The sequence below is a fragment of the Echinops telfairi genome, unplaced genomic scaffold (genome assembly GCF_000313985.2).
Source record: "Echinops telfairi isolate 266 unplaced genomic scaffold, ASM31398v2 ScPeMD7_7424;HRSCAF=8462, whole genome shotgun sequence".
In the NCBI taxonomy this organism is placed as follows: Eukaryota; Metazoa; Chordata; class Mammalia; order Afrosoricida; family Tenrecidae; genus Echinops; species Echinops telfairi.
Window position 1 is genome coordinate 27,198,008 of NW_022111324.1, and position 25,398 is coordinate 27,223,405.

General features: G+C 46.9%; 1 protein-coding gene across 1 annotated transcript in view; it reads right to left on the reverse strand.

The window, feature by feature from the left end:
• Positions 1-25,398, reverse strand: part of NIBAN1 (niban apoptosis regulator 1) — a 220,614-nt gene that overhangs the window by 27,678 nt on the left and 167,538 nt on the right. Inside the window, exons 6-8 of the mRNA XM_045297990.1 lie at positions 12,587-12,702; positions 3,568-3,672; positions 3,082-3,244 (exon numbers count right to left, since the gene is read on the reverse strand). Of these exons, the coding sequence (XP_045153925.1) occupies positions 3,082-3,244; positions 3,568-3,672; positions 12,587-12,702 (384 nt within the window). The remainder of the gene's footprint in view (positions 1-3,081; positions 3,245-3,567; positions 3,673-12,586; positions 12,703-25,398) is intronic.

The window sequence follows — 25,398 nt, forward strand, 5'->3', positions numbered from 1 at the left end:
TTGGGGGCCTGGTTAAAATGTGTTTCTGATATTTCGTTTTAAAAAGACTTGACTCCTATTTCCTGACGAGGCTTCTTTCCAAAAACAAACTCTAGGCTGGGCTGGAGTCTGTTCATCTTGTGTAGGATCCAGCTGAGCCCTAGAGCTTTAGACAGGAGGGAGAGAAGGGGAAAGAGGAGGAGACAAAGAAGTTTCATTCAGGCCATGAGAACCACCCCACCCGCCCCCCACAGGCCCAGCTTAGCTCCAAATAACGGGAAGTTTTGCACAACAGCTGAGTGTTGGCAGTTTTCATTTGTATAAACTATTTCAATATATAGTCAACAATAGAACTAGTTGTGCGAGATAGAGACACAACAAACAGAAAACACTCTAAAGTTAATTTTTATGTGGCTTGGGAAGGCACTGTATGAACAGATATTCATTCATACACTGATACACACAGGCGTGCCCCTACAAGTCTCCTCTCAGGAAGACCTGGGCAAAGGATCTCAACACAAGCTAGTGGGCAGTATGGAGAGATCCTGAATTACAAAGAAGAACCCACCAAGCAGATAAACACTGATTAGATTATAAGTCTCATGAGGACAGAAACAGGGTCTTCCCTGTTCACCGCTAAACTTTCAACCTTGCTCAGTAACTCACTCACTCACTCACTCACTCACTCACTCACTCACCCATAGTACTTGGTAAATAGTTGTGAATGAATTAACGAGACTGAGTGAGCAAGTCAAGGGAGAATGGTGGACTGCAGAAGGTCACTGATAAACAAAGATGAGAGGCATGCTTTTGAAGTGACATTCACTATCAGTGGCTTTGTTGGGATATGGTGGCCCCAGATGGAATGGAGAACCATAGACTATAATTGTCTTGTAGAACTTCTTTGAGGCCATTCAAAGCCTCTTGTGTAGAGACAGGCAAGCACTTTTCCCTCAAGGGTCAAACGATGAATAACTGAAGCTTTGTGATTCATAAGGTCTCTGTCCCAGCCACTCAGTTGCTATTTTAGTCTGAAAGCAGTCATACTAAATGCACAATACAGAAATGAATGTGCGTGGCTATGTTACAACAAAACATTTTTTTACCAAAAAAAATTGAGAGGGCTGAATTTGGCCTATAGGCCACAGTTTGCTGACCCTGCTGTGCCGACCCTCCTGCTCTCAAAAGACGTCAGGAAGGCACAGAGAAGTCAAGAGGCCCATCCAAGTACACTAGCAGTTGTAGCTGGAGCTAGAATTCAAATTATTGTCTCCAAGCCAAAAACGTGGCCTTCCTGTCGTAGCAAAATCCATTTAATCACAGGGACTCAGGTCTGTGGTCCCAGGGGACAGGCACCACGGCCCATTGACAGAACAGTCCACAAAGGCATTGTTCTACATGCAATTTGGTTGTCGCTTTCAAGCAGCCATGTGAATTGAAACGACTGGTCTCTACCTCCCCAGGGGGAAAAAGTCATGAACATGGAAGATGGATGGATGGAAACAATGAGTCCAATGGACCACGGGACCACACAAGTATCAGCCTCCAGGACCCAGAGACAAGAACGACTACATGGTGCCCAGCTACCACTATCTGCTTTTAATGGAATCATATTAAAAGGTCCTGGAGAGGGTGGGAGAAAAATATGGAACAAAAATAAAGTTCATTAAAGTGGCAGAGATTACTGGTCTGATAGAGACTGCTACAACCCCTGAGATTATGGCCCATGCCATCTTCCAGGTCTGGAGTTGAAGTCACCCCCCTCGACGCGGTTTCCAAGCAAGCAATAGACAAGCCTATAAGGGAAACATGCTCACCTTAGAAAAAGGAACTGTTTGAGATTAAAAGGGCACACTTACCCAAGGACAAGGTTCATGAGGGTCAGGAAAGGAAGAAGACTGGAAATGGGTAGCACAGAGAGGAAGCGGATCAGCCATGTCACAGTAAGACAGTGGTTCTCAACCTGTGGGTCACAACCCCCTTGGGGGTCGAGCGACCCTTTGACAGGGGTCACCTAAGACCATTGGAAAACATAAATATTTCACAATACATAATTACATATTGTTTTGTGATCAATCACTATGCTTTGATTATGTTTAATTATGTTCAATTTGTAACAATGAAAATACATCCTGCATATCAGATATTTACATTACGATTCATAACAGTAGCAAAATGACAGTTATGAAGGAGCAACGAAAATAATTTTAAGGTTGGGAGTCACCACACCATGAGGAACTGTATGAAAGGGTCGCAGCATTAGGAAGGGTGAGAACCACAGCATTAAGGGGTTGCAATGAAGGAGATGAAACAAAATGTGTATGAGCCGTAAATGTAATAAACTGATGATAGGATCTGCTCGGACACCTTCAACCAAGTCACGAGAAAACGTTTTGAAGAAAAGTCACTTCTCCATTGACTGCCATATGCACTGAGAGACTGTATGTGCTAACCACGGTGCTAAACACTGGGTATACCTCAGTGAACCAAGACACCATGGCTCTACTCTTCACTTCTATCTGATAGGGGGGTTGGGGGGGGGGCAAGGGTCCTAGCAAAGGCAGAGGTCATTAGAAGACAGCAAAAGAAACACCGCAATGGGGGACCTATAGACAGTATCAGAGGGCACAGGCTCCAATACAAGGCGGGAAACAAAGGGCTTCAAACTTATATCCATGAAGCTTCCATGCAAAGCCAGCACCTTGACCACAGCACCTTGACCAGCACTGCCACCACACGGGTTACTGCACTGGTTGCCACCTCCTTGCAATTTCTTCCATTTAATTCTCATCTGAAACCATTTGAGGAGCCCTAGTGACATGGCAGTTAAAGAGTCTAATTGCCAACCAAAAGGTCAGTGGTTTGAACCCACCCGTTGCTTCAGGGGAAAGATGTGGCAGTCTGTCTTGGTCAGTAGGTCTATTTGTAGCCTTGGAACCCCTAGGGGTCACTCTGAGTTAGAATCAACTCCATGAAATGAGTTTGATTAAGAGGTGGGCGTGTGGGGGTGGGAGCTCTGAAACCATTTTATTCTAAGTGCGCAGCGGATACCCCCATGTCCCTTGTGGTGAATTAGCAGGAGCGTGGATTATCTCTACTGACCTTTGATCTTCCCATTTAAGAAGTTCTTTGAGCTCACAATCTGGTCCATGTCTGACCGGATCGTTCCGTCCAGGCCCTTGGTCAGACTTCTGCATTCCTCCTTCAAGGCGCTCAACCCTTCCGAGACTTGAAGCTGGACCAGGTTGTAAGCCGCCTCCAGGAGCTGCCACGGGAGTAAGCACACAAATCAGGCACTGCCGTGTGAGAGCGTCCGAGAGCGTCCGGCAGAGTCAAGCAGGGAGATGCGGGCTTATCACAGCCGATCGTAATATAAACCATGCTGCGCACACACGCTCAGGTTCCTTCCAAACTCCAAGTCTGTTTGGATTAGTCCTCATGGAAGTGAGACTGAGCAGGCAGACTGAGGCAGACAGTTCCACATGCAGGGAGGAACTAGTAACAAAAACACAATACAAAACCAACAGCCGCCCTATAGAAGAGGGTGTTCATCTGCGGAGCACAGCCGCAGGGCAAACGAGCACTTACACCGAACCAGGTCCTTTTCCTGTCGTTCTTTTTCCCCTTCATTTTGGGCAGCAGGTCTGTCTGGAGGGTTGGCAGGAGTTCCTCCATCACCAGGTTACTCAGGATCTGCAGAGAGGAAGAGAGCACCGGGTTGGCTCGTCAGTGAGGGCAGGCTGGACCCAAGCGTCCGGCCACCCAAAGGTGCCATGGCGGTTTATACTCAATCAGAGTCCACAGACACCTCAGTCAAGGCAATCTCAGCACAAAATGTTCCACAAGGAAGAATGCCAAGCTCACTGCCGTCAAGTTGGATGCCAACTCATTGGGACCCTCTAGGACAGGGAGAACTGGCCCTGTGAACGTTTGAGATGGAACTCTTTACGGGAGCAGAAGGTCTTGTCTTTCTCCCTCTGACTTGGCTGGTGGTTTTGAACAGATGACCTTAAAGTTATCAGCCCAACACACAACCACAATGCCACCGGGCCTCCTTACAAGGAATAATAATGCCTGCTTATTATATATGTTTCCTATCAGGAAAAAAAAATCAAGCTCCTCACTTTCAAAGGTTGCCTGTTTAAACTAGAAGAACTTAGTATAATGTAGACAATAGGGGTATGTCCATTATGAATCCGGACATCCTTGGCAAAACCGTGAGGTGGGTCAGGTTTGGTTTGGGTGGATGAATTTTCATCTCCCTGGAATCCAAGTGTCTTTTTGCTCTTTGTCCCTGCTGAACCCCCGAGCCCTTCCTCCATCCTGTTTCGAGTTTGGGAAAAGAAAAAGGGGGACCACGACTTTGGAACAGGGGCATCTGTGGCTGAGCAGACTGTAGGGCATCCAAAGCTTTAAGAGAGTGCCAGCCAGAAGGCTCCTTAGAACGAGGGTGCCACGTCACCTTGCTTCGTCGACATGTCACGGGAAAGTCCGACCGTCAGACCAGGTCACTGTGTTCAGTCCAGGGGAGGCTCATCACAATGGAGGGAAGCCCTCCCGGCGACGGAGGCGCACCAACCACTCACAGCAGTGGGTGGAAGCATACAAAGGTCGCCAAGAGAGTGGGGGATTGAGGGAGGGCTCGTTCCATGAGTGAGCAGTTCACAGAGAATCTGGGCTGGCGCAACGGTAACAAATAACAGAATTTTCTGGGGTGTTTTTGTTTTTTAAATTCCTCAAGCTTTCCTCTAAAATTTTCTTTGGACGAATAAAAATGATCCTTTTGAATCTGAACAGTATTTTACATGCACCTCATCACAAGGCTCCACCTCACTACTTACCCCCGCTGTCCCCAAGTGAGTGCAGATTCGCTTTCACCATGAGCCTTTGGGGGCTCACAGCTCCACTTGCAACCGTAGGCTGCAGCCTAAGATTTATGAGAGGGCCAGGCTCGTTCAGGCAAAGGAGACAGGCAGCAAAGTGGAGAATCATGTGAAACATCTGTTCCGAGAGTTTTATTTATCTAAAATAATCTCCCTTCTTGCAAAAATTCAAAGAAGGTTCGGGAATCAAGAAAGATTTCCCGGGGCTGTGGGTCAGGCTCATGCTGGTGAAAGCACGATGAGCTCCTTGGATGCTGCATGTCACCGGCGCTCTGTGCCAGCAGGGTGCGCACTCCCAGGATGGAGGTGGACCAGCCATCTAGCTGCACTGTGCCTGTGTCAGCAGGTGCTATCAGTGGGGTCAGCTGGGGCACCTGTCACATCACAAAGACTATAACAGGGCCAGGGTTTTCACTAGTCCTGGTAATCCTTATCCAGGGGTGTTTTTGTCTTTTGGCGCCCGTCCCCAGGGGCAGTCAAGAGTCGGACCAAACCAACTGTTTTCCGATGACTTTCAAAGGAACTTGACACATGAGCTCTATGGAAACCAGCAGGCTCAGACATTAGATTCAAGACCAAATAAAAACCAAACTCACTGCCATTGAGGCGAGGCTGACTCATAAGCAACCCTGCAGACTGGGTAGAAGGGCCACTGTGAGTTTCCAAGGCTGTAACTCTTCACGGGAGTAGAAAGCTGGTCTTCCCTCCGAGAGATTCAAGAAGACCCTTGAGATAAACTCCAAGGAGCCCCGTCCTGGCTCAGGGAAGGTAGTCCTTGCCTGCCCAAGAGTGACCGAAGCATGACCGGGCGGGTGGGTAAGGAGACAGCCACGAGAACTTAGACTCCACGGGAAATACCTTGCTGGTCTGCAAAGGGTTAGGCTCAAGAACTGTAACCCTTGGTCTGATTCGTTGCTTTGCAGAGGTTGGCTTGAATTGGAGTTTAAGTGTGAAAGGGGTTTGAAGAAAAGAAATGTTATATAAAAGCCGCCTCCCTAAAAAAAGGTTCCATTTGGGTGGGCTTATAGGGGGTTTCTTTGTTGTTGTTTTTAAGTCTTTCTCATACAGTGCTCCAAGAATTTGGTTCCGTGTCAGCAGTTAGAGAACGGCAGGGAAATAAGTCTGGAAGGGAAAAAAAGCGAAGGGGAGGGCAAGAGGGAGTTGGAACCAGAGTCTCTGCGTGCTGAAGCCCAGAGGTGCTTCTCCCTCCTGGGTCATCTTCCTCTACCCTCTGTCCCCTGCCTCACCTCGGCCCTGCGCTGCCCTTCACCTGCCTGCTCAGGGAGCCCTGTCCAGTCCAGCTCTCCACAGCAGAATCCCCTTGGATGAGATACAGAAAAGCAGAGAATCTGATATACATCAATCATGATAATGAAGGGGCTCCCCAATCTCCTTCCTTCAAAACAGGCGCTACTGAGTTTTACCATAACAGACCTAAAAGTATCGCCTTTTGCTTACAGAGAGGGGTGGGTTTCTGGTTACCTGCTGGGACTTGGTGAATTGAAAAATTCCACCCCACAGACAGACATCAAACAAATCACAGACGCAATGGAAGCTAACCCAGGCTCGTGCCCTGAAGGCCTTGCCACAGGGGCACTGTTCTGCACAGACACCCATCCTCCTTCCCCGGGTGGTGGGCCCCCCAACCTTTGGTCCAGTGAGTGGCCACTCAGGGAAACCAATTCACTTAAAGGGGTCATATTCCAGGCTGTTAGACCAAAGTCAACTCCAGAAGGTTTGGACCTGGCTTTAAAAGTGGATCGTTTTCTTATCTCAAAAGCATCCTGTTCTGTGAGAATGATGGGCTGCTCTCTTGGCTCATCTGGTTAATTTAGAGCAGCAGTTCTCAACCTGTAGGTTGCGACCCCTTTGGGGGTCAAATGACCCTTTTACGGGGTTGCCCGATTCATAACAGTAGCAAAATTATAGTTATGAAGTAGCAACGAAAGTAAATTTATGGCTGGGGGGGTCACCACAACATGAGGAACTGGATGAAAGGGTTGTGGCATTAGGAAGGTTGAGAACCACTGATTTAGAGCTAAATTATACATATCCAGATAATTGTGCAGTATTTCCCCTCATGATTTCAGCAGATATATTTATATCGACAGGTAGAAAATTGCTATTTTTCTATTGGCATGCAAATATTTTCACCTTAGCAGCATGTCAGCAAGCTCTTCTACAATATGTTCTTTGTCTGAACCCTTGGCCAGCTTAACTTGCCATGAGGCTGAGCACACTTGTTGTGTGAGTCAGAACTGTGCAGATACTAATGTGGCAAGACCTAAGTCTCCGGAACGCTTGCCCCTGTGGGTCTGAGGGGAGGCGAGCACTACGATGAGTTCCCGGAAGATGTGAAGACAAGCAAATACACCCAGGGCTTTAGACCAAAGATGCCACACTCTGCAACTCTAGTAACGCCATGCCACTTCCTTTCACCACTGGGCAGCTGCTGAGGACTGCTGGCCTCCCTGCTCTGTTGGCCTTAGGAGAAGCGTGTGCTCTTGTCCAGCACTGGGATTACAGGATATGATGAACCTTCAACCGTGCCAGGCTTTGGAAGCCATTTCCTTTTTACCAGCTTCTCCAAGGACGGCCTGACGTTTCTGTCACAGACTGGCTTTGACTTTAGCCAAGTCTTCACCCTCTCTGAGCGCGTTTTCCCGCATCCGGAGGATGCTGGATCAATCAGGCTAGCGTCCCTGATCACAGTTACATTTTATGAGTCTGCGATTTCACCAAGGATTCACAAATTCCTTCGAGAACAAACCTGCTTACGGAATCATTTAGCAGCTCCAGTCTTGACTGGGCTCCCCTTCTCGGTGTCTTTTGTTCGCTTATATGCGGTTTGTTTTCTTTTGGGGTCCACATAGGGCACGTTTGATATTACACAGTTAACACCACTCTACGGCTATTTTAGAGTCACTGGGTGGTACAAACGCTTACCACGCTCAACTGTTAGCTGAAAGATGGAATACTAGTCGACAGGCCGGGCCACCTGCTTCCCAAAGTTCAGCCACTGACAGCCCTAGGGAACACACGTAGGGCTACCGTGAGTTTTCACTGACTCAGTAGCAGCCAGTTTGCTGTATCACTAAGGCTTGATGACATCCATCTGTGTGGGTCATTAGCGGTTAGAGTCCACGGAGTTCCTTTCAACACATAGTGACTCCATGTAGTAGAGCGGAACGACCCTCAATGGTTTTCTAGGCTGAATCTGGATAGGCCAGGAATCCTGGTGGTGCAGAGGGTAAAGGACTCCGTTGTCAACCAAATGGTTGGTGGTTCAAAGCCACCAGCAGCTCCAAGGGGAAAAGATGAGGCAGTCTGCTTCTGAAAGGATTGACAGCCTTGGAGGCCCTAGGGGGCATTTCTACCCTGTCCTCCATGGTCACTATGATTCAGCATCAACTGCATGGCAGCGGGTATCCCTTCTTGACAGTTACGAGTACAGCATCGTGTGCATGGTGCCCTGGCAGGCGATGGGTAAGCACTCAGGTGTGCACTGAAAGTCGGGTCTGCAGGAGAAAGCGGTGGCAGTCTGCTTCTGTCAAGATTGGCAGCGAAGGAAGTCCCATGGGGTGGCTCTGCTCTGTCCCTTAGGGCTGCTGTGAATCAGAACCGATGTGAAACAGTGCATTTGTTTTTCTGGCTTTACCCTTAGAGAGCAGATGGCCAGCTCTTGCTCCCAGTGTGTTGAAACTGCTCAACACTCACAGATATATGTCCACACATACACACAACGCTGCCTTGTTCTCTGCACAACTATGTAAGACTTGCCCCACCTTATATCAGGGACGTGTCACTTAGTTCTCTTGTGTATAGCTTACAGTGCTTGTCCCCTCATCTCCCAGTCACAGTGACCCTACAGGACAAGGTGGAACCGTCCCTATGGGTTTCCAAGATTTAAATCTTATGGGAATAGAAAGCCTCATCTTTTTCCAGTGGAGCAGCTGATGGTTTCAAACTGCTGATCTTTCAGTAAGCTGAAAGTGTAACCTACTACACCACCAAGACTCCTCTGAAAACACATCAGCCTACAGAAAAACCTCAAGAAACAAACAGAACAGAACATAGCAAACTCAACACTAACCCCACCAGCCAGATTTATGAAGTTCCTGTTTCCAATGGCATTGTCAAAAAAAGTGAGCGGGACAGGAGATTCCATATGAAAGAAAAAATAACGCAGGTGGAGGGACTGAATTCAAGGAGCTGAATAAATGTGTGACTTGGCATATTCCTGAGGTTGGTGTGGATTTGACACTGGACCAAGGGTCGGAAGCTGTTTATCCACTTAGCAATAGACCCTGGGACTACAGACATCACAGGGTAGGGCCATCTCCCTGTCTGTATCCTGATCACTGTATGCTGCACAGACCACCATCGAAAAAAACCAGTGCGATGGAGTGGATTCTGACTCACAGCAATCCGTAGGAAAGGACAAACCACTTTCTAGGGTTTCTGAGACTGTCAATCTATAGGGAAGCAGACAACCTCATCTCTCTCCCTTGCAGCATCTACTGGGTTTAAACTTTTGACCTTATGGTTAGTAACTGAGATAGTTTATTGTGCCAGCCTGGCTAATAAACACAAGTGGGATTAACTGAAGGGCAGAGAGATAAATGGCTTGGTGAGCCTCGCCTTTCTTGTCTCTCGCTCTTTGATCATCGGACCAGTATGTGGCTGCCTTGCTTGTTCTGTGCCTCAATTTAAAGGCTACACTACCTGTGGGATGCCTAGCCTGTGGACTATGTCGCTGTAAGTTGAGGTCCCTTAAAGACATCTCTGGAGCTGGGGACTGGCGGTTAGTGACCTGGCTGACAGTTGATGACCTGCCATGTGATTGGCGGCTGTGCTGAGATAGCCTAGCTCTCTCTATAAATGGAGGAAGATCTGGCAGCAGACTAGACTTGAAGGACTGCTAGTCTCTCACAACTCTCTCTCACGGGAGTGAGTTGCACTGAGCCATTTGTAGTGCTTTATAATTTAACCGTTCATTTCTTGTATTATATATTTATCTGTATATGATTTAACAGTTCGTTTCTTGTTATATATCTCATTATCTTTATAAATAAATATATTAAATTATCAGCAATTTGGTTTTATCTCTCTAGAGAACCCTGTCTAACACAGTAACCCAATGCTTAACCTATAGCATTACCAGGGCTCCTTGGTACTCAGCAAAATGCTTGGCATATAGTAAAACAAAAACTCACTTCCATCGAGTGGATGCGGACTCATGGGGACTAATGGTAGAACTGTCCCGTGAGTTTCTGAGACTTACTGTTTATGAGAGTGAAAAGCCCCATCTTTCTCCTGAAAAGCGGTTGGTGGTTTTGAACTGCTGACCTTCGGGTCACAGCCCAATGTAACCACTACACCACCAGGGCTCCTTGACATATACTAGGTTCTCAATAAAGAGTTGAATTCATAAAAGTGGGTAAGTCACTTAATATCAGTATTATCATTTACAAAATGAAAGTAACATCAACGGCCCTACCGAGCCCATAGAGTGTGTAAGGTGAAGAGACAAAAGGAGCGTGAACGTTATGAAGCATCACACAGAGCTGTTTGACATGGACTTATCTATACAGCATGTTTGCTTATGCCACAGGCCAGTCAGTGCCATATATTTCAGCTTCTCCTTCTTTGGTTTTTCTTTTTGGCATACGTCTGCTTGTTCTTGGTCCTCTTAGATGTATAATTGGATGTGTTTATCCCAAATATTAGATAACAGGAATTGGCTTAAGTACTGGGATAAGCCTCAGGTTGGGAAAGAAAGGGGTTTAAAATTAATCAAAACAAAAATGAAAAAAGACTTTTTTCTGAGGCATATGGTAAAGCAATAAAGAGTGGCATGCAGAAAGGTTTCTGGCTTTAAATGTTTCATGAGCATAGAGAAGGAAGCTGCCATCTGGCATCATCTGAATGCTCTTCCCTAATAATACATTTCACAGACCCCAAAAGAGACCCTCTGGGGGGCGGATAAGAAAAGAACGGCGTTCTTGGACACTCCACATAAGAGTACACCAAGTGCATATCCTCCCTGCTTGGCTGAGCCAGCTGACGAGACACTGTCCTCTCTTTTTGAGGAATTAGCCACATGCTTGGCATCATGAAGCCGTTTCCTTTGGAGACTACCAACACCTGATGAAGCCCCAGCCCCCAGGTGCTGAGGCACAAGCCTGGCCTTTCATCGGACCGTGGGAAATTCGAGTGGCCTCTGGAGCACCTTGTTGGCAGAGTGGTGACGTACTCTGGGGGACTGCTCAAGGTCAGCAGCTCAAACCCCCCCAGCAGCTCCTCAGGAGAAAGATGAGGCTTTCTATTCCCATAAGGAGATAGTTTCAAACCCACAGGGTTTCCTACTCTGTCCTACAGGGTCACTACGAGTTGGCACTGCCTAGAGGGCAGTTAGTTTGGGGCGTTGCTTTTCTTTTTCTTTTTTTGAGTCCATGGAACCCCAGTAGCATAGCGACTCGTGAGTTGGGCTGCTACCTGAAAGGGGAGCAGTTCGAAACCACGCCAGCAGGAGGAAGCTGAAGCTGTCTGCTCCACAAATACTGCCCGTCTCAGAAACTCCACGCGGGGCTGTTCCGAATCAGGATCGACTCGGTGCCCGTGGGATGGAGCACGGACACGAGGTCAGGTAAAGGCAATAAATAGAAGAGTGCTGGGTGGGTGCTTGTGAAATTCCACTAACAATTTCAATGATATAGCACTAGACAGACAAAGACCTCCAACTGTATGCTAAATATTTTAGCAACAATGTCTCATTCAACTACCACGACCCTGCAATGCAAACATCATTATTCTTTTATTCCTGTTCTTTTCCCCTTCAGAGGAGGACCTCGAGACTAAGAGAGAGAGGATGAATAACTTGCCAAGGCTCCCACGGAGCGCACTCCCGCTCTGGAACGCAGTGCACTCCGCGACACACCACTGTGCTCAGGGTCGCTCAGGTAATTCCCTGGAAAGAATTACCCACTCTCTAATGTCCCTGGGAACAGCTCCTCCCATTGTAGTTGAAGTGTTTCTGGCTGCCTTATTTACTGCCTGCTCTGGTGGGGCATTTAGAGGCAATGGCCAAATGGTTCTAGAGCAGCAGTTCTCAACCTGGGGGTCGCAACCCCTTTGAGGATCGAAGGACCTTTTCACAGGGGTCACCTATAACACCTATTTCTGATGGTCTTAGGAACTGAGGCACACTCCTCTGTCCATCTCCAGGTGCGTCCGCCCACATGCAGATACGCCCGCCCACATACGAGTACCCTGCATGGTGACTGTCACCCATGCTACACCATGCTGCAAGACAAAATTTCATTGATTTGTCATTAGAAATAAATATTTCACAATATATAATGACACCTGTTTTTGTGATTCAGCACTATGCTTTAATTATGTTCAATTTGTAACAATGAAAATACATCCTACTTCTCAAGATATTTACATGATGATTCATAACAGTAGAAAAATTACAGTTATGAAGTGGCAACGAAAATAAGTTTGTGGTTGGGGGCCACCACCACATGAGAAATCGTATTCAAGGGTCGCAGCATGAGGAAGGTTGAGAACCACTGCTCAAGGGGATGACACAAAACCGGCCTCTGAAGTCCCACCTTGCATGCTGCAGCTTCTCCTTTGTTCGGTTAGCTCTCTGTTAAATGGCTCTGCCTCCACCACCCGGCCTGACAGAGGAGCCCAGATCTTGAGCCTGGCGTTACCTGGACTTCGTTCCCAGCGATCATTTCGCAGGAGCCGTAGTGGCCTTTCTCCTGGCGGAAGAACTGCACCGCTTCTAAGAAGGCTTGGGCTTCCCAGGTCGTCTGCTTCGTGTAATCTAAAGGAGCAAGGCAAGGGCACTGAGCAAAGGCCAGCACTTGGGGTTACCAGGCTCTCCGAATGCTCGGAGACTACACAGGATCGGAACAAGACAAGCGACAGAATTAGGAGATGTACCCAATTCTACCTTACAAATCCGGCTAGACCAGAGGATGGACACTGATACAGATAAGAACTGGAAACACAGGGAATCCATGGCGGATAGTCCCTTCAGGACCAGTGCTGATAGTGGCGATACCGGGAGAGTGGGGTAGAAAGGGGGAACCGATTACAAGGATCTACATATAACCTCCTTCCTGGGGGATGGACAACAGAAAAGTGAATGAAGGGAGACGTCGCACAGTGTAAGAAATGAAAAAATAATAATAATTTATAAATTTTCAAGGGCTCATGAGGGAGGGGGGGACAGGGAGGGAGTGGGAAATGAGGAGCTGATACCAAGGGCTCAAGTAGAAAGCAAATATTTTGATCGGATGCTAACAGTGGCTATTTGGGGGGGGCTGTTTATCACATTACTTGCTCACACACTCTCCTGTAGCTAGTGAGATATTCGGCTCCCTGGTTAGGAGGAGAAACAAGTGCCTACATTGTCTCTTTCTTATCAATGCTTCCTTCCATTGACACACGAGTGAAGGCACTGTCCAGTAATGAAACCTGGTTCTCCAACCGTTTAACCACAATGTCCCACTCTGAAGGGTAAGGGAACCCTGGTGGCATAGTGGTTACAAACTGATTGCTAACTGCAAGGTCAGCAGTTCAAAACCACCAGCTGCTTTGAGGGAAGACGAAGCTTTCTACTCCTGTAAAAAATTATAGTCTTAGACCTGGAACTATTTATGGGCTTGGGCTTTTGGGTGTGTTGTTGTTGGGGTTTTTTTTCTCTTTCTTCTTTCCTTTTCTTTTTCTCATGTCTGTCCATACAGGATAGGTAGGATAACCGATCCCGAGGAGAAAACAACGGGGCCAACAGCTCTAGGGGACATGGGAGAGGAGAAGGTGGGAGAAAGGGTAGGGAGAGCCAACAAACTCAGAGACAAGGGAATAATAAGAGATCTAAGATCGATAGCGAGGGGATCATAGAATGCTGGTGGGGTCTGATCAAATGCAATGTAACCAAGAGAAAGTATTGAGAGGTAAATGAAGGTCAAATATGATAGAGGGACAGGAGGAAAGTAAAAAGAAATAAGAGGAAAGAACTAGGTGGCAAAAGACATTTAGAGAGATATAAATATAGGTATGAACAAATGTAAACATATAAATATATTAATAGGGATATGGGTCTATGTACATATATTTAAATATTAAGTATTAAGGTAGCAAATGGGCATTGGGTCTCTACTAAAGTACTCCCTCAATGCAAGAACACTTTGTTTTAATAACCTAACCTGGCATTCTGCGATGCTCACCTTCCTGACATGATTGCTGAAGTCAAAATGAATGTATAAACAAATGTAGTAAAGAAAGCTGATGGTGTCCGGGTATTAAAAGATATAGCATCTGGGGTCTTAAAGGCTTGAAGTGAAACAAGTGGTCATCTAGCAGAGAAGAAACAAGCCCACATGGAAGAAACACACCAGCCTGTGTGATCATGAGGTGTCAACGGGATCAGGTATCGGTCATCAGAAGAGCCCAAACAAACAAATATATTGATGCAAATGATGGGGGTTGGAGAGGAGACACAAAGCACATCTGTACATAATTGGACATCCCCTTGTAGAAGGGTCACAAGGAAGGAAGGACTCAGCCAGGGTGCAGCGTGGCACCAACAGAACACACATTCTCCTAGTTCTTCAATGATCCCCCGCCCGCTATCATGACCCCAATTCTACCTTACAAATCCAGTTAGACTGGGGGAGCATGTACACTGGTACAGATAAGATCTCTCGACACATGGGATCCATGACAGATAAACCCCCAGGAACATTAATGGGAGCAGTGATGCCATGAAGGTGGGGGAAGTTGGGAGGAGAAGGGGGAGAAATGGGGAACCAATTACAATGATGAATAATTCCCCCCCCCACCTCTCCAAGGGGACAAACAATAATAACGTGGATGAGGGGCGACAGAGGGCAGTGTAAGATATGAAAATAATAATAATTTATAATTTGTCAGGTGCCCATAGGGGTTATTCAGGAGGGTGGGGGAGGGAAAGCGAGGAGCTGATACCAAGGGCTCAAACAGAAAGAAAACATTTTGAAAATGATGAAGGCAACATGTGTACGAATGTGCTTGATACAATTGATGTATGGATTGTTATAATAAGAGCTGCAAGAGACCCCAATAAAATGATTTATTTATAATTTAACAAAAAAAGAATTTCAGTCTTAGAAACTCGCTAGTTCTATACTGTGCTATAGGGTCAGTATGAGTCAGAAGTGACTTGGTGACAGTAAATTAGTTCAAAACAATTTTAATGAAGGGTAATAACTAGTTAATAGGATGTGGATGACCATTGTAGGACATGTCTACTGGGCCGTATGTAAGCAGTAGGGGCTTGGGAAAGAGTATGATTCAAGGTATGGCCTATACAACCCTTCAAACAAAAACATTCACAGTAAGGATACCAGGACACCCAAAGGTTCTATCTTCAACAGTAACTGACATTTCTAATATCAATTTAGAGATTTAGTCAGAGGCAAAATTTTAGTCAGAAAACAGGCATTCATGGTTCGAAAATTAAGTCTTTACACTGAACTAGTCTTCTTTATTTTTCCTGGCTTGGCAACTGATTCAGTGCTCAATCATAGAGGTTTAGAAAACAAAAATTAAGCCTGTGGTACAGAGTTGACCCCGTTCCCCTTGCAGAGGGCTGTGAGATGGGGCTCAGCACAATGGGAGGGACTTTACCAACTGAGATGGAAACTGTAATTACTATGCTGTGACTCAAGACTGACTCATGCGTTCTTATTTTTAACAGCTGTGTTCCTCTCTAAATTACGGAAAAAGAATGAGACGCCGTACTTGGATGAAAGGAAAATGGGCAGAACCACGATGCTGGGAATGAAGCTTTATATTCTTCAGGTCTTACAGCATAAATGTACGTATGTCTTCCCCCGCTGACCTCAGTAACGAGAGGAGGTACTTGAAATCTTGTACCTCCATAGCTTCCATTTAAAACAAAACAACTAAGGAAATGGGATTTAGAGACAATGATCAGGGAGTAAGAGATCACTAAAAGACAGGACGGTGGTGGAGGCGAGGCCCTTTAATGTTGGCAGAAGAGAGCACTCACTATTCGTAAACAAAGGAGATTCCAGAGACTGAACACTAGCAAGGAAGCACAGAGCATGTGGAAATGGACTTAACCATTACTCATGACCATGAAGGCAGATTTAAATGAGAGTTTTAACTCCTCCCTCCCAATGGGGAGATGATGTCCCTCACAGACCCAACCCTAGATTTTCACTTACTGGGTGTCAAATGATGACATAATTTCACTTACATAAAACTTGTAGAGGATCTGCCACATGGTAAGTTTCTATTTGTCCTGGTGATTATAAGCAAAACTCAACAGCAATGGCTAGATCATTAAGAATATAAAAACCAAAGATTTGCTTGTACACGATAAAATCATACAGCCACGGTCATTCGATCTGCACTTCTCCTGTGTTGTTTGGTGACTCGTTGCTGAGCTGTCAGACACACAGGTGTTTAAAAGGAACCAGAGTGCCATTTGATCAGCTTCCTGCCACAGATCTCATGGGAAAGACCTTCCAGGTTCACAATCACCCTCTCGCCTGCCAACAAGAAAACTCAGAAGTTAGTTGGGTCCCTGGTCTTTGGTCTTCCAGCTGTTTCCTCCCAAGGCAGGCTTAGAAACAAGGGCTGGCCTTCTGAGGATGCTTAAGGACACCCAGCTGAGCAGCAACTTAGACACCATTAGTTTTTTGGGTGTGGAAACTGGCACCAGACATGGATAGTTTCCTAGTGAAGGTCACACAGCTGGTCAAGGTCAGTGCCTAGAGCAGAAAAAACGAGGTCTGGCATGTCAAAAGTGCCCTTGGCATTGGTGCTTACTGAAATCACAGGCACGGGTGCTGGAAGTACTCTGTAAGGGCTCGCACCCCCAGCTCTCATCCAGCATTCGGGGGTCTTCACAATCCCGGACAGACACCCCCCTGGCCTCAGCTTGAACATATCGAGTGACAGGAAGCTCACAAGTTAATGAAATCGCCCTTTCCCTCATCGATCTGCACTAATTATTGGGAAAAAATGTTCCTTCTACTGAGCCAAAAGCTGTTTCCACGAATTCCCTTGCTCATGCACACTCATTAATCCCATTTCTGACAGAGAGCAAAGTAGACAAGTTTCTCCTCTACCAAGCCAGCAATCATGTCCCCAAGGGTTTTTTTCTCTTTTCTAAATGAAATATCCTTATTTCCTCCAGCCATTCTTTAACAATGTATCTTGTGTTTCTGTTTTGATTCGGGCCACCATTTCCCTTCCTTCCTCCCTCCCGCCAGTGATCAATTCCAGTTTATCAAAATCATTCTTAAAATTGGGTTCCCAGCACCTAGTGAAATACACCAAGTCTGCTCTGGCGAGTGAACGGTTCTGATTCCTAAGCTTTCTGAACCTCATACTGCTGACTTAAGTCTTTCATAAAGCCTCATGTCTCCTCCCTCCCCCAACCCCCGCCTAAAACTCTTGTCAATTGGGAGTTTTTTCTAACATTTATCTCTTCTTTTGGTCTTGAAATCAGGTATAAACATTATCCCAATTAAGCGACAATTTACCATGCTTGGCCCAGTGTCCCCGAACCTGACAAAACCACTTACACACTGTAATTCTGTCCCTGACCTCCCATTCACCTCAGAATCATCCAAAAATCTGGTGAGCTAGCCATCTACTGTGTGTCCATCCACCACACTGATGAAAGACCGGATGGAGAGCCAAGAGAGAGTCCTCCGGAGCTAAGCATTGTGGGAAAGAAGCAGGAGACACAGCTTGGCTGTCCTTTCAACAGTCAATTCCCAGGACCAAGAAGTCTTTAGAAATGCATTTTTCTCCATCGTCTCTCCATGTCCTCATCAGTGCAGCTGCAAGGAGAGCTCATACTTGAGAGCCATGATTAAAGATTTTGCAAGGGAAGGAAAACTAGGTCCCGTGGGACAGTCATTCAAAGAACCAGCCAAATAGAAATTGCTTTTGTTTTCCCCATTTATGCAGATTTATAGCACGTCTGAGCCAACGGACACACCGGAGCTCCAAGGCCGTGGTCGTCCTTCTGGCTTTCGACCGGGGTTGCTGTGTCGGGACTCCCTGACTCTGGCTGGGTTTGAAAGCTGCCTTGTTATTTCACTGGGAAGCCACACCGGCCCATGTGAGCTGCTCTGCCTGGCTATTCAGAAAAGTTACGTCACAGCGTGACTCAGTGCACTGCCATGGGCTTCGCCCCACGAAGACACCATGCAGGCCCTGCTCTGTCCTTTCACGGAGAAAGCAAGGCAGCTGCTTGCCTTGCTTTCTCCTCTGGAGCAAAGGTGGAGGGGCGTGCGAGGAAGAAAACCAGCAGTTATTGAGCACTTCAGCAGGGGAAAGCTGCGGCTGTCCACTCACTTAAGGAGTCGTAGTCTCAGAAACTCACAGGGGCGGTTCTACCCTGTCCTGTAGGGTTGCCGTGCATCAGAATTGACTCGAGGGGAGGGAGTTTGCTTTTGGATGTGCAAGCAGTTTGTGACGCCTACTAAGCTCAAGGTTGGTGGTTTGAACCCCCCAGGAGCACCGTGGAAGAAAGGCCTGGGCGTCTGCTTCTGTAAAGATGACAGTCAAGACAACTCTACGAAGCTGTCTGGCCCTGTAACAGAGAGTTGCCTCCAGTAGGAATTCACTCCACAGCAATGGCTTCGGCTTTTGGTATCACGTGGTGCAATGCCTTTCTAAACGATTCTTAGTCCCGGGGAGTTGACGGTTGAGTACACGGCCAAGATGTGTCTCCCCCTTCTTTCCCACAGCGATTAGCTCCTGGGGCTCTGGTCAATGTTTCAGTCAGTGAGTTGGACGGAAACAGACGACTAGCTCACCAGGTGTTTGATACCGAGGTGACAGGGAGTTAGGAGACAGAATCACACATTTGGTATCACATGAGGCTTCTACGCATTTTCTCATGTAATGCTTCCATCAAGTTAGTTCCAATATGTCCAAGAGAACAAAACCCTGTCTGGTCCTGAGCCATCCTCACCATTGTTACGTTTGAACCAAGACCCATCGCACGGAGGTTCGTCTTCCTGTCACTGATCCACGACTTGACCGAGCATGACGCCCTTTTCTAGGGGCTGGTCTCTCCTGATAACATGTCCAAAGTACGTACGGCAGTCTGGCCTGCCTTGCTTCTAAGGAGCATTCTGATTGCACTTCATACTTGTTTGTTCTTCCAATAGTCCATGTACCTTCAATATTTTTCACCAACACCATAATTAACGTGCCCGCTTTACCAACAAGGAAGTTGGCTTTTAGGAAGGTTAAGTAACTTGTCCATGATAGAATATAGCCAAGCGAAGGCCCCTGACCTCCACTGTCCTATTATAACACTTGGGTTTTATTGTTTTAAAAAAAAAAAAAAAACAACCCAAAACTTTTTATTTATTATCAATTCACATGAAGTTGTAAGAAACAGTGCAAAGAAGATCCTATGTGCCCTGCCACCAACTGTCCCCAATGGTAACTTCTTGCAAAACAATCGTGCCAGTATCCTCACCAGGAAGTTGACATCGATTGCAATCTAACTGTGGTTTAATTTTGAAGTTATTCTTAAAGGAATTGTGTTTCCTTTGCCTCAGAGTTCAGAATCACGTAGTTCTAGAATTTGAATATACCTTAGGGATCATCCGAGCACACTATTCATTTTACAAATAAGGGGACTGAAGCCCAGTCAGAACAAAGGGTAATATTATTAAAAGTAAAAGACACACAAAAAGGAAGCCTTTCGTCAATGTGAAAAATGAGTGATGTTCATCCCCAATAAGATGGTGATAGTTTTAATTACCATACATACTGGAGTATAAGCCAACCCGAATATCAGCTAAGGCACCTAATTTTACCACAAAACTGCATTAAAAATGTGCTGGAAAAATTCAGCTTATACACGAGTATATACGGTACATAATTTATCCATGCCCACCGTGGAAAATGTGCCCCAGGGTCTACATAGGAGGACCAAGTCAAGTACCAGAAACTGTTAAACTGCTTTTGTAACGTACTTGACTATAAAACACTCACCCGTTGACCAAACCAGATCTGCTTTAGAAGACACAGACCTAGCAGGAAGGAACAAGGAACAGGCCACGAAAAAGGTGCGGAGACCTGCGCATGCCTTACAAGGGGAGGCTTTATGTGGAAATGCAGGGACATAAGAACTCGCTCCACAAACAAATACCAAACTCATAGCGGGAGAAAGATGAGGCTTTCCAGTCCCATAAATATTCACAGCCTCGGACACCCACGGGGGCATTTTGGTTCAGTCCTCTAGGGCCACTGGGAGAACTCATTCAGAGTGTGTACAGGGCTTCTCAGGCAGATGAAAGCAAAGTGTTTTCCATGCAGACTGTTTGGATAGGCATTTTCAACCACACAGAAAAATGCTCCATGCCTCACCAGGCTAACAGCAGTGTGCCTTGTGGATTTTCAACTTGTAATTATTAGGAGGCTGTTTGTCAACCCAGAGAAGGAAGTGGTAATTATGAGAACAGGTGACGGCAGACTAACCTCATTTCCTGCAGATAGATCCCTTAGATTGGCAGACTGGCTGCCGGACGCATCCTGTGTCTACATTTTAGCAGGCAGTCATTAAAGCCTTGCTTGGTTTGGGCTGACACACTTAAAAAAACAAAACAAAACTACAGCAGCTGATCAGGCAAACGGGCACAACACGCAGCTGCACAGCAGACATGACGGCTGCTGGGAGGAGCGCTGAGGTGCATGACAACCTAGAGGGAACTCGCAAGGACTCTGTCCATACAAATGTCCAGTTACCTAGCTAGACCAGCTGGCCCAGGGACCCATACATAGAAACCATACATAGGAGGGGACTTCAAAAAGTTGACAGAAAAACGGAATTAAAAACTTAGCACACTGTTTACACAAACTTTTTGAAGACCCTATATACGTGTGTGTGTGTGTGTGTCTCGCCCATCTGTTAGCAGAGGCTTGTGTGTGGCCATTATGCTGAACAGGGTTCAGTGGAGCTTCCACACTAAGAAGGAAGGCCTGGCCATTTACTCAGGAAAATCCATCAACGAAAAAGCCTATGGCTCACAGAAAGTCCAATCCTGCCACCCAGGGCTATCACCACACATTGAGGGCCAACTCCACAGCAGCTGACAACGTAGGTGTGTGCATGTGTGTGTTATTCAGTTAGTGAATATTATTTATCTGCCAGGTACGTGGAGTCCTGGAGGCACAGTGGGTTTTGTGCTGGGTTGCTAACCACAAGGTCAGTGGTTCAAACCCACCAGTCACTCAGGAAGACAGATGAGGCTGGCTGCTTCTATAAAAGCCTACAGACTTCTATAAAAGTCTTCTATAAAAGTCTACAAACCCTCGGAGCTGTTCTCTGTCCTATGGGGTTGCTATGAGTTGGAAGCCACTCAACAGCCACAGCGTTTGTTTATTTTTCATATGCCGGTGTTGCTGGTTCATGGCCCAGGATGCTGCTGGACGTGGCTACACTTGAGGCCCTCAGCAGGGACAATATAGGTGCAGCTTCCAGGATGGTGGCCATGTCTGCCTGGGGCCTCTGTGCCCACTACTAGTGTACCAAGTGTCCAGCCTGGCACCAGCTGCACCCCTGCCACCACCACCTACTGGGCAAGCACCTAGACCATGACTGCTGGTCTACCTGTACCCTTTCCCATGCTGCCCTCACATCTGACAATATCCAAGTCCTGAGAAACTGCAGGCTTTGGGCCTCAGTGAGGTCCAGCTTCAGATGCTGCTTCTACAGGATGACCTCTGCCTTTTACCAAGCTGTGCTTGTTCTACAACAAAGGTGAAGCTCTCTACAGCACCTGCAACCTCAAGGGCAGATGCAACAAGTTCCCCATCCATGTGCAAATCCTTCACTGGGGGGAGTGCAAGTTTCAGAGCTGCAAGTGGTCCCAGTGCAAGCTCTTGCCCACCACAGCCCTCTAGACGGGCAAGGATCAGGGCCGGAACTTTCGGAGCATCATCAGTTTCTAGATTGGGACACACAAGCACCTGACGCTGCACCATGTTTTTGAGAAAACACGATTCTGCTTCTTCTGCCAAGTCTGCTGGGGTCCCTGAGACATGAAGTATTGTGTATAGCTGGGTCTGTGGGGGCCTCCCTCCTACTTCTGCCCATGCAGCCAAGAAGCCTGGTCCAGATCAACCCAATGGGCATCGGTGAAAGAAGACTCTTCTCCGACTCGGGAGACCCGAAAAAAGGGCTCCATTTGATTTTTATTTGCAATCCTTATTCCTGAAATGACTTATTAGTGTTGGCCCTAAGAAAAAGGGTGCTGGTGGCACCCATTTTAACAGTGGTTAAAGTGCTCAGTCACTAACTTTAAAGGTCAGCAGTCCAGACTCCCAGCTGCTTTGAAGGAGATACATACTTCTGTAAAGGTGGTCAGCCTTGGAAGCCCTGGGAGGAAGTTCTACTTAGTCCTCCGGGGTCATCTAACTACAGTGTTTTATTTGCCAGGCACTGAGCTAGCTGTTGGGGAAACAACATTGAAAATAGTATCGTTTCTAATGTCACATTACTCATCTTCTAGTGAATGACAGACTAAGAACCCAAAACGATGTATTTAATATAGTTAGTCCTCACTTACCGACTATCTTGTTATCCAACATTTCACACACAGAAAAATCTACCCTCTGAAGGTGAAATACAATACTATAAGAGAGAGAGATGGGGTAAAACGGGGACTGGAGTATAGGGAGCCATTGGGAGGTTTAATCAGCTGCTTAAAATGGTGATTGCTAAAATGAAGATCTGAAATGTAAACCCTCAACTTATTCACAGTTAAAAAAAAATCTACTCCCTGATGATTTTGCCCACTAATGACTTACATCTGCCAGAACAGACGCTGAGGCGTGACGTGAGAGCAGCCCTGGCAGGAACAGTTAGGGTTCCGTGTCCACTTCGCTGGGCCGGGATTCTCCGTGGTTTGGCAGTTCCGAGATGATGTGATTTGACAGTTACAGGGTGATGCCAGTTGGCAGATGTGTAATTCTGTAGTAGACATCCTCCATCTCGTGTTTTCAAGTAAAGCCGACTGTTGCATAACAACCTAGTCTTGACCAAAAACACACACACACTCACGGCCTCAGAGTCAATGCCGACTCATAGGGACTCTGTAGGTCAAGGCAGAACTGCCCTGTGGGTTTCCAAGGCTGTAACTGTTAACGAAAATACATAGCTCCATGTTTCTCCCATGGGGTGGCTGGTGGCTTTGAACTTCAGACGCTGGGGATCTGGTGGCCTAACTCGTAACCACTACACCTGGTTAATTTTGATAGTGAGATGTGGTTGTGTAGATGAATGAATCTAACCTTTAAGTCCAAAAACACAACCACAGAAGTAGCTGTGTCTGACACAAAATGAAAACCCTTTGATGTTGAGTGGAGCCGGCTCCTGGTGACCCCGTGTGTGTCGGGGAGTACAACTGGGCTCCGGAGTTTGCAATCACTAAGTGTTTGGAAGCAGACTGCCAGGAATTTCTTTTGAGGCACTGCTGGGCAGACTCAGGACCGCCCCCTTTCAAGTAGAAGCTGAAAGCATTCAGCATTTTCATCATCCAGAAACTCCTAACAATGTGCAAGTAAACCGAATGAGTACAAGTGGCAATCATTGAAGAAGAAAAGGAATCGAAAACAATACCCCAGGTTTCTTTTCTTGATGGGAGTTCGGCGCACACCACCGCGCTGCCGAGGTTGGGCCTCCGGGGACAGGGGCAAGGCTGGTCACAGAGGGCGATCAGCCTTCTATACATCGGGTTTATGCTTTACATAATGTTTAAAATGAAGCGGAAACAGTGGAGTGCTTCTGAAGAAGAAAGACTCCGAGAAGGAGGAATCTCACTCTTGGAAAGAGAAAACTTAGCAAACCCACACCAAATCCACTGCTGCGGAGTGTGTTCCAAATCACCATGACCCTGGGGAAACCCCAGAGGGTCTCCAAGCTGTAAATCTTCCTGGAAGCAAACTGTCACACCTGCCCCTGCTTGGGAGCGGCTGCTTTCTATGTGCTAGAAAAAAATGCCATTGCCCGCCCTGCTCGCCTTACATGCTGAGCAGAGTCAGGTCAGGAGAATGTCTTGATCAATCATTTCCCATCAGCCCAGACAAGCAGGTATGGTTCCATCTGGGTGAGATTCGTGTGCAAAGACAGTGGGTGCAGAACTGGCTTCCAATCCACTAAGAACTGTTGGTAGAGATGCTGCTGAAAAGGCCTGGGGGGGGGGGGGGCGAATAATGACACTGACAAAAACAAAACCACGAATAACAAATGAAAGATACCTCCTTGCCTCTTTAAAAGGTGAGTTTAAAAAAGCATTCGCCATGTAATGGTTTACAGGCAGCTGTGGCAATGCACACAGGCAGAATATCTTTCACCTCGGACCGCGGAAACTGGGTCGTGTGCCTCCCCTGGCACAGGGGAGCGTTGTATGGGTCCCGCCCCGGCGGCAAACACCCGCTTGGCTGGAATGGAAAGCAAGCTTGAGTTTCCAAAGAAGCAGGAAGAAGTGCCTTTGGCCACAGGGTTGCCCTTGATCGTTGACGACACTTTCTTGTCTGAGGGGTAATCACTATGTACAAAGAGTAGAATTTGTCTCTGTAATGCAGAGAGGACTCGGGGCATTCTTGGGGTTGGTTCTACGAATAACTTTCAACCAGGGCCTCCAAACACTGCATCGACTTGTCTACGTCAGCACACTTCCCGTAGGTAAAGGCAGACAGTGGCGTGGGTCCGCCAGTGATTTAATTGGCGAGGGATCAAACCACGGGCACAGGTTGTCATCACTTGATCTGACACACTCACCCGTGTGTGTTCGTCGTCTGATGGTGCTGTCTGGGGATTTTCCACTCCGCATCATCACTAACAATTACTTATAGCATCTACCTTGCATGTGTCAGAGCTTTTACAGTTTACATCAGCCTGTTTGGTGCTCGCAGTGGTCTCATGAGACAGGTAGAAAACCTGAGAACCAAAGCCAGTTCTGCACCCACTGTCTTTGCACACTAATCTCACCCAGATGGAACCATACCTGAGGACCAAAGATGTTCAGGTCGTTGCCCAGGGCCCCTGAGCAAATAACTCATTTTGTCAAGCTATAGACTGAGAGCAAAATAATAGGCAGAAAGTTAATTTCTAGTCCCCAAAGTACCTAACCACACCTGAAAATGCAAATTGCAACAGCCTTCTTTTCTCTAGGATAAAAGCTCTTTCATCTCCTTATTTGTAATCTTCAGCCAAAGACTTGAAAAATGAAATTGACCCAGGCTCCGTTCTGTTCCTAAGGTGAGGGGTGGTGGCCCAGATGCCCAAAGACTCTTCATCTTGCCCGGTAGAGAAGGGGGCATGTGGGCTCGTCCCAGGGCTACCTCCTCAGGTTGGAAAGTTGTAGCTGGTACCAGCGAGTCCATTTTCAACTCTGAGCAGCCATGGGTATTCACAGAGCAGAACTGCCTGTAGGATGGTTTTCTTTGTTTGTTTTTGGGTTTTTTT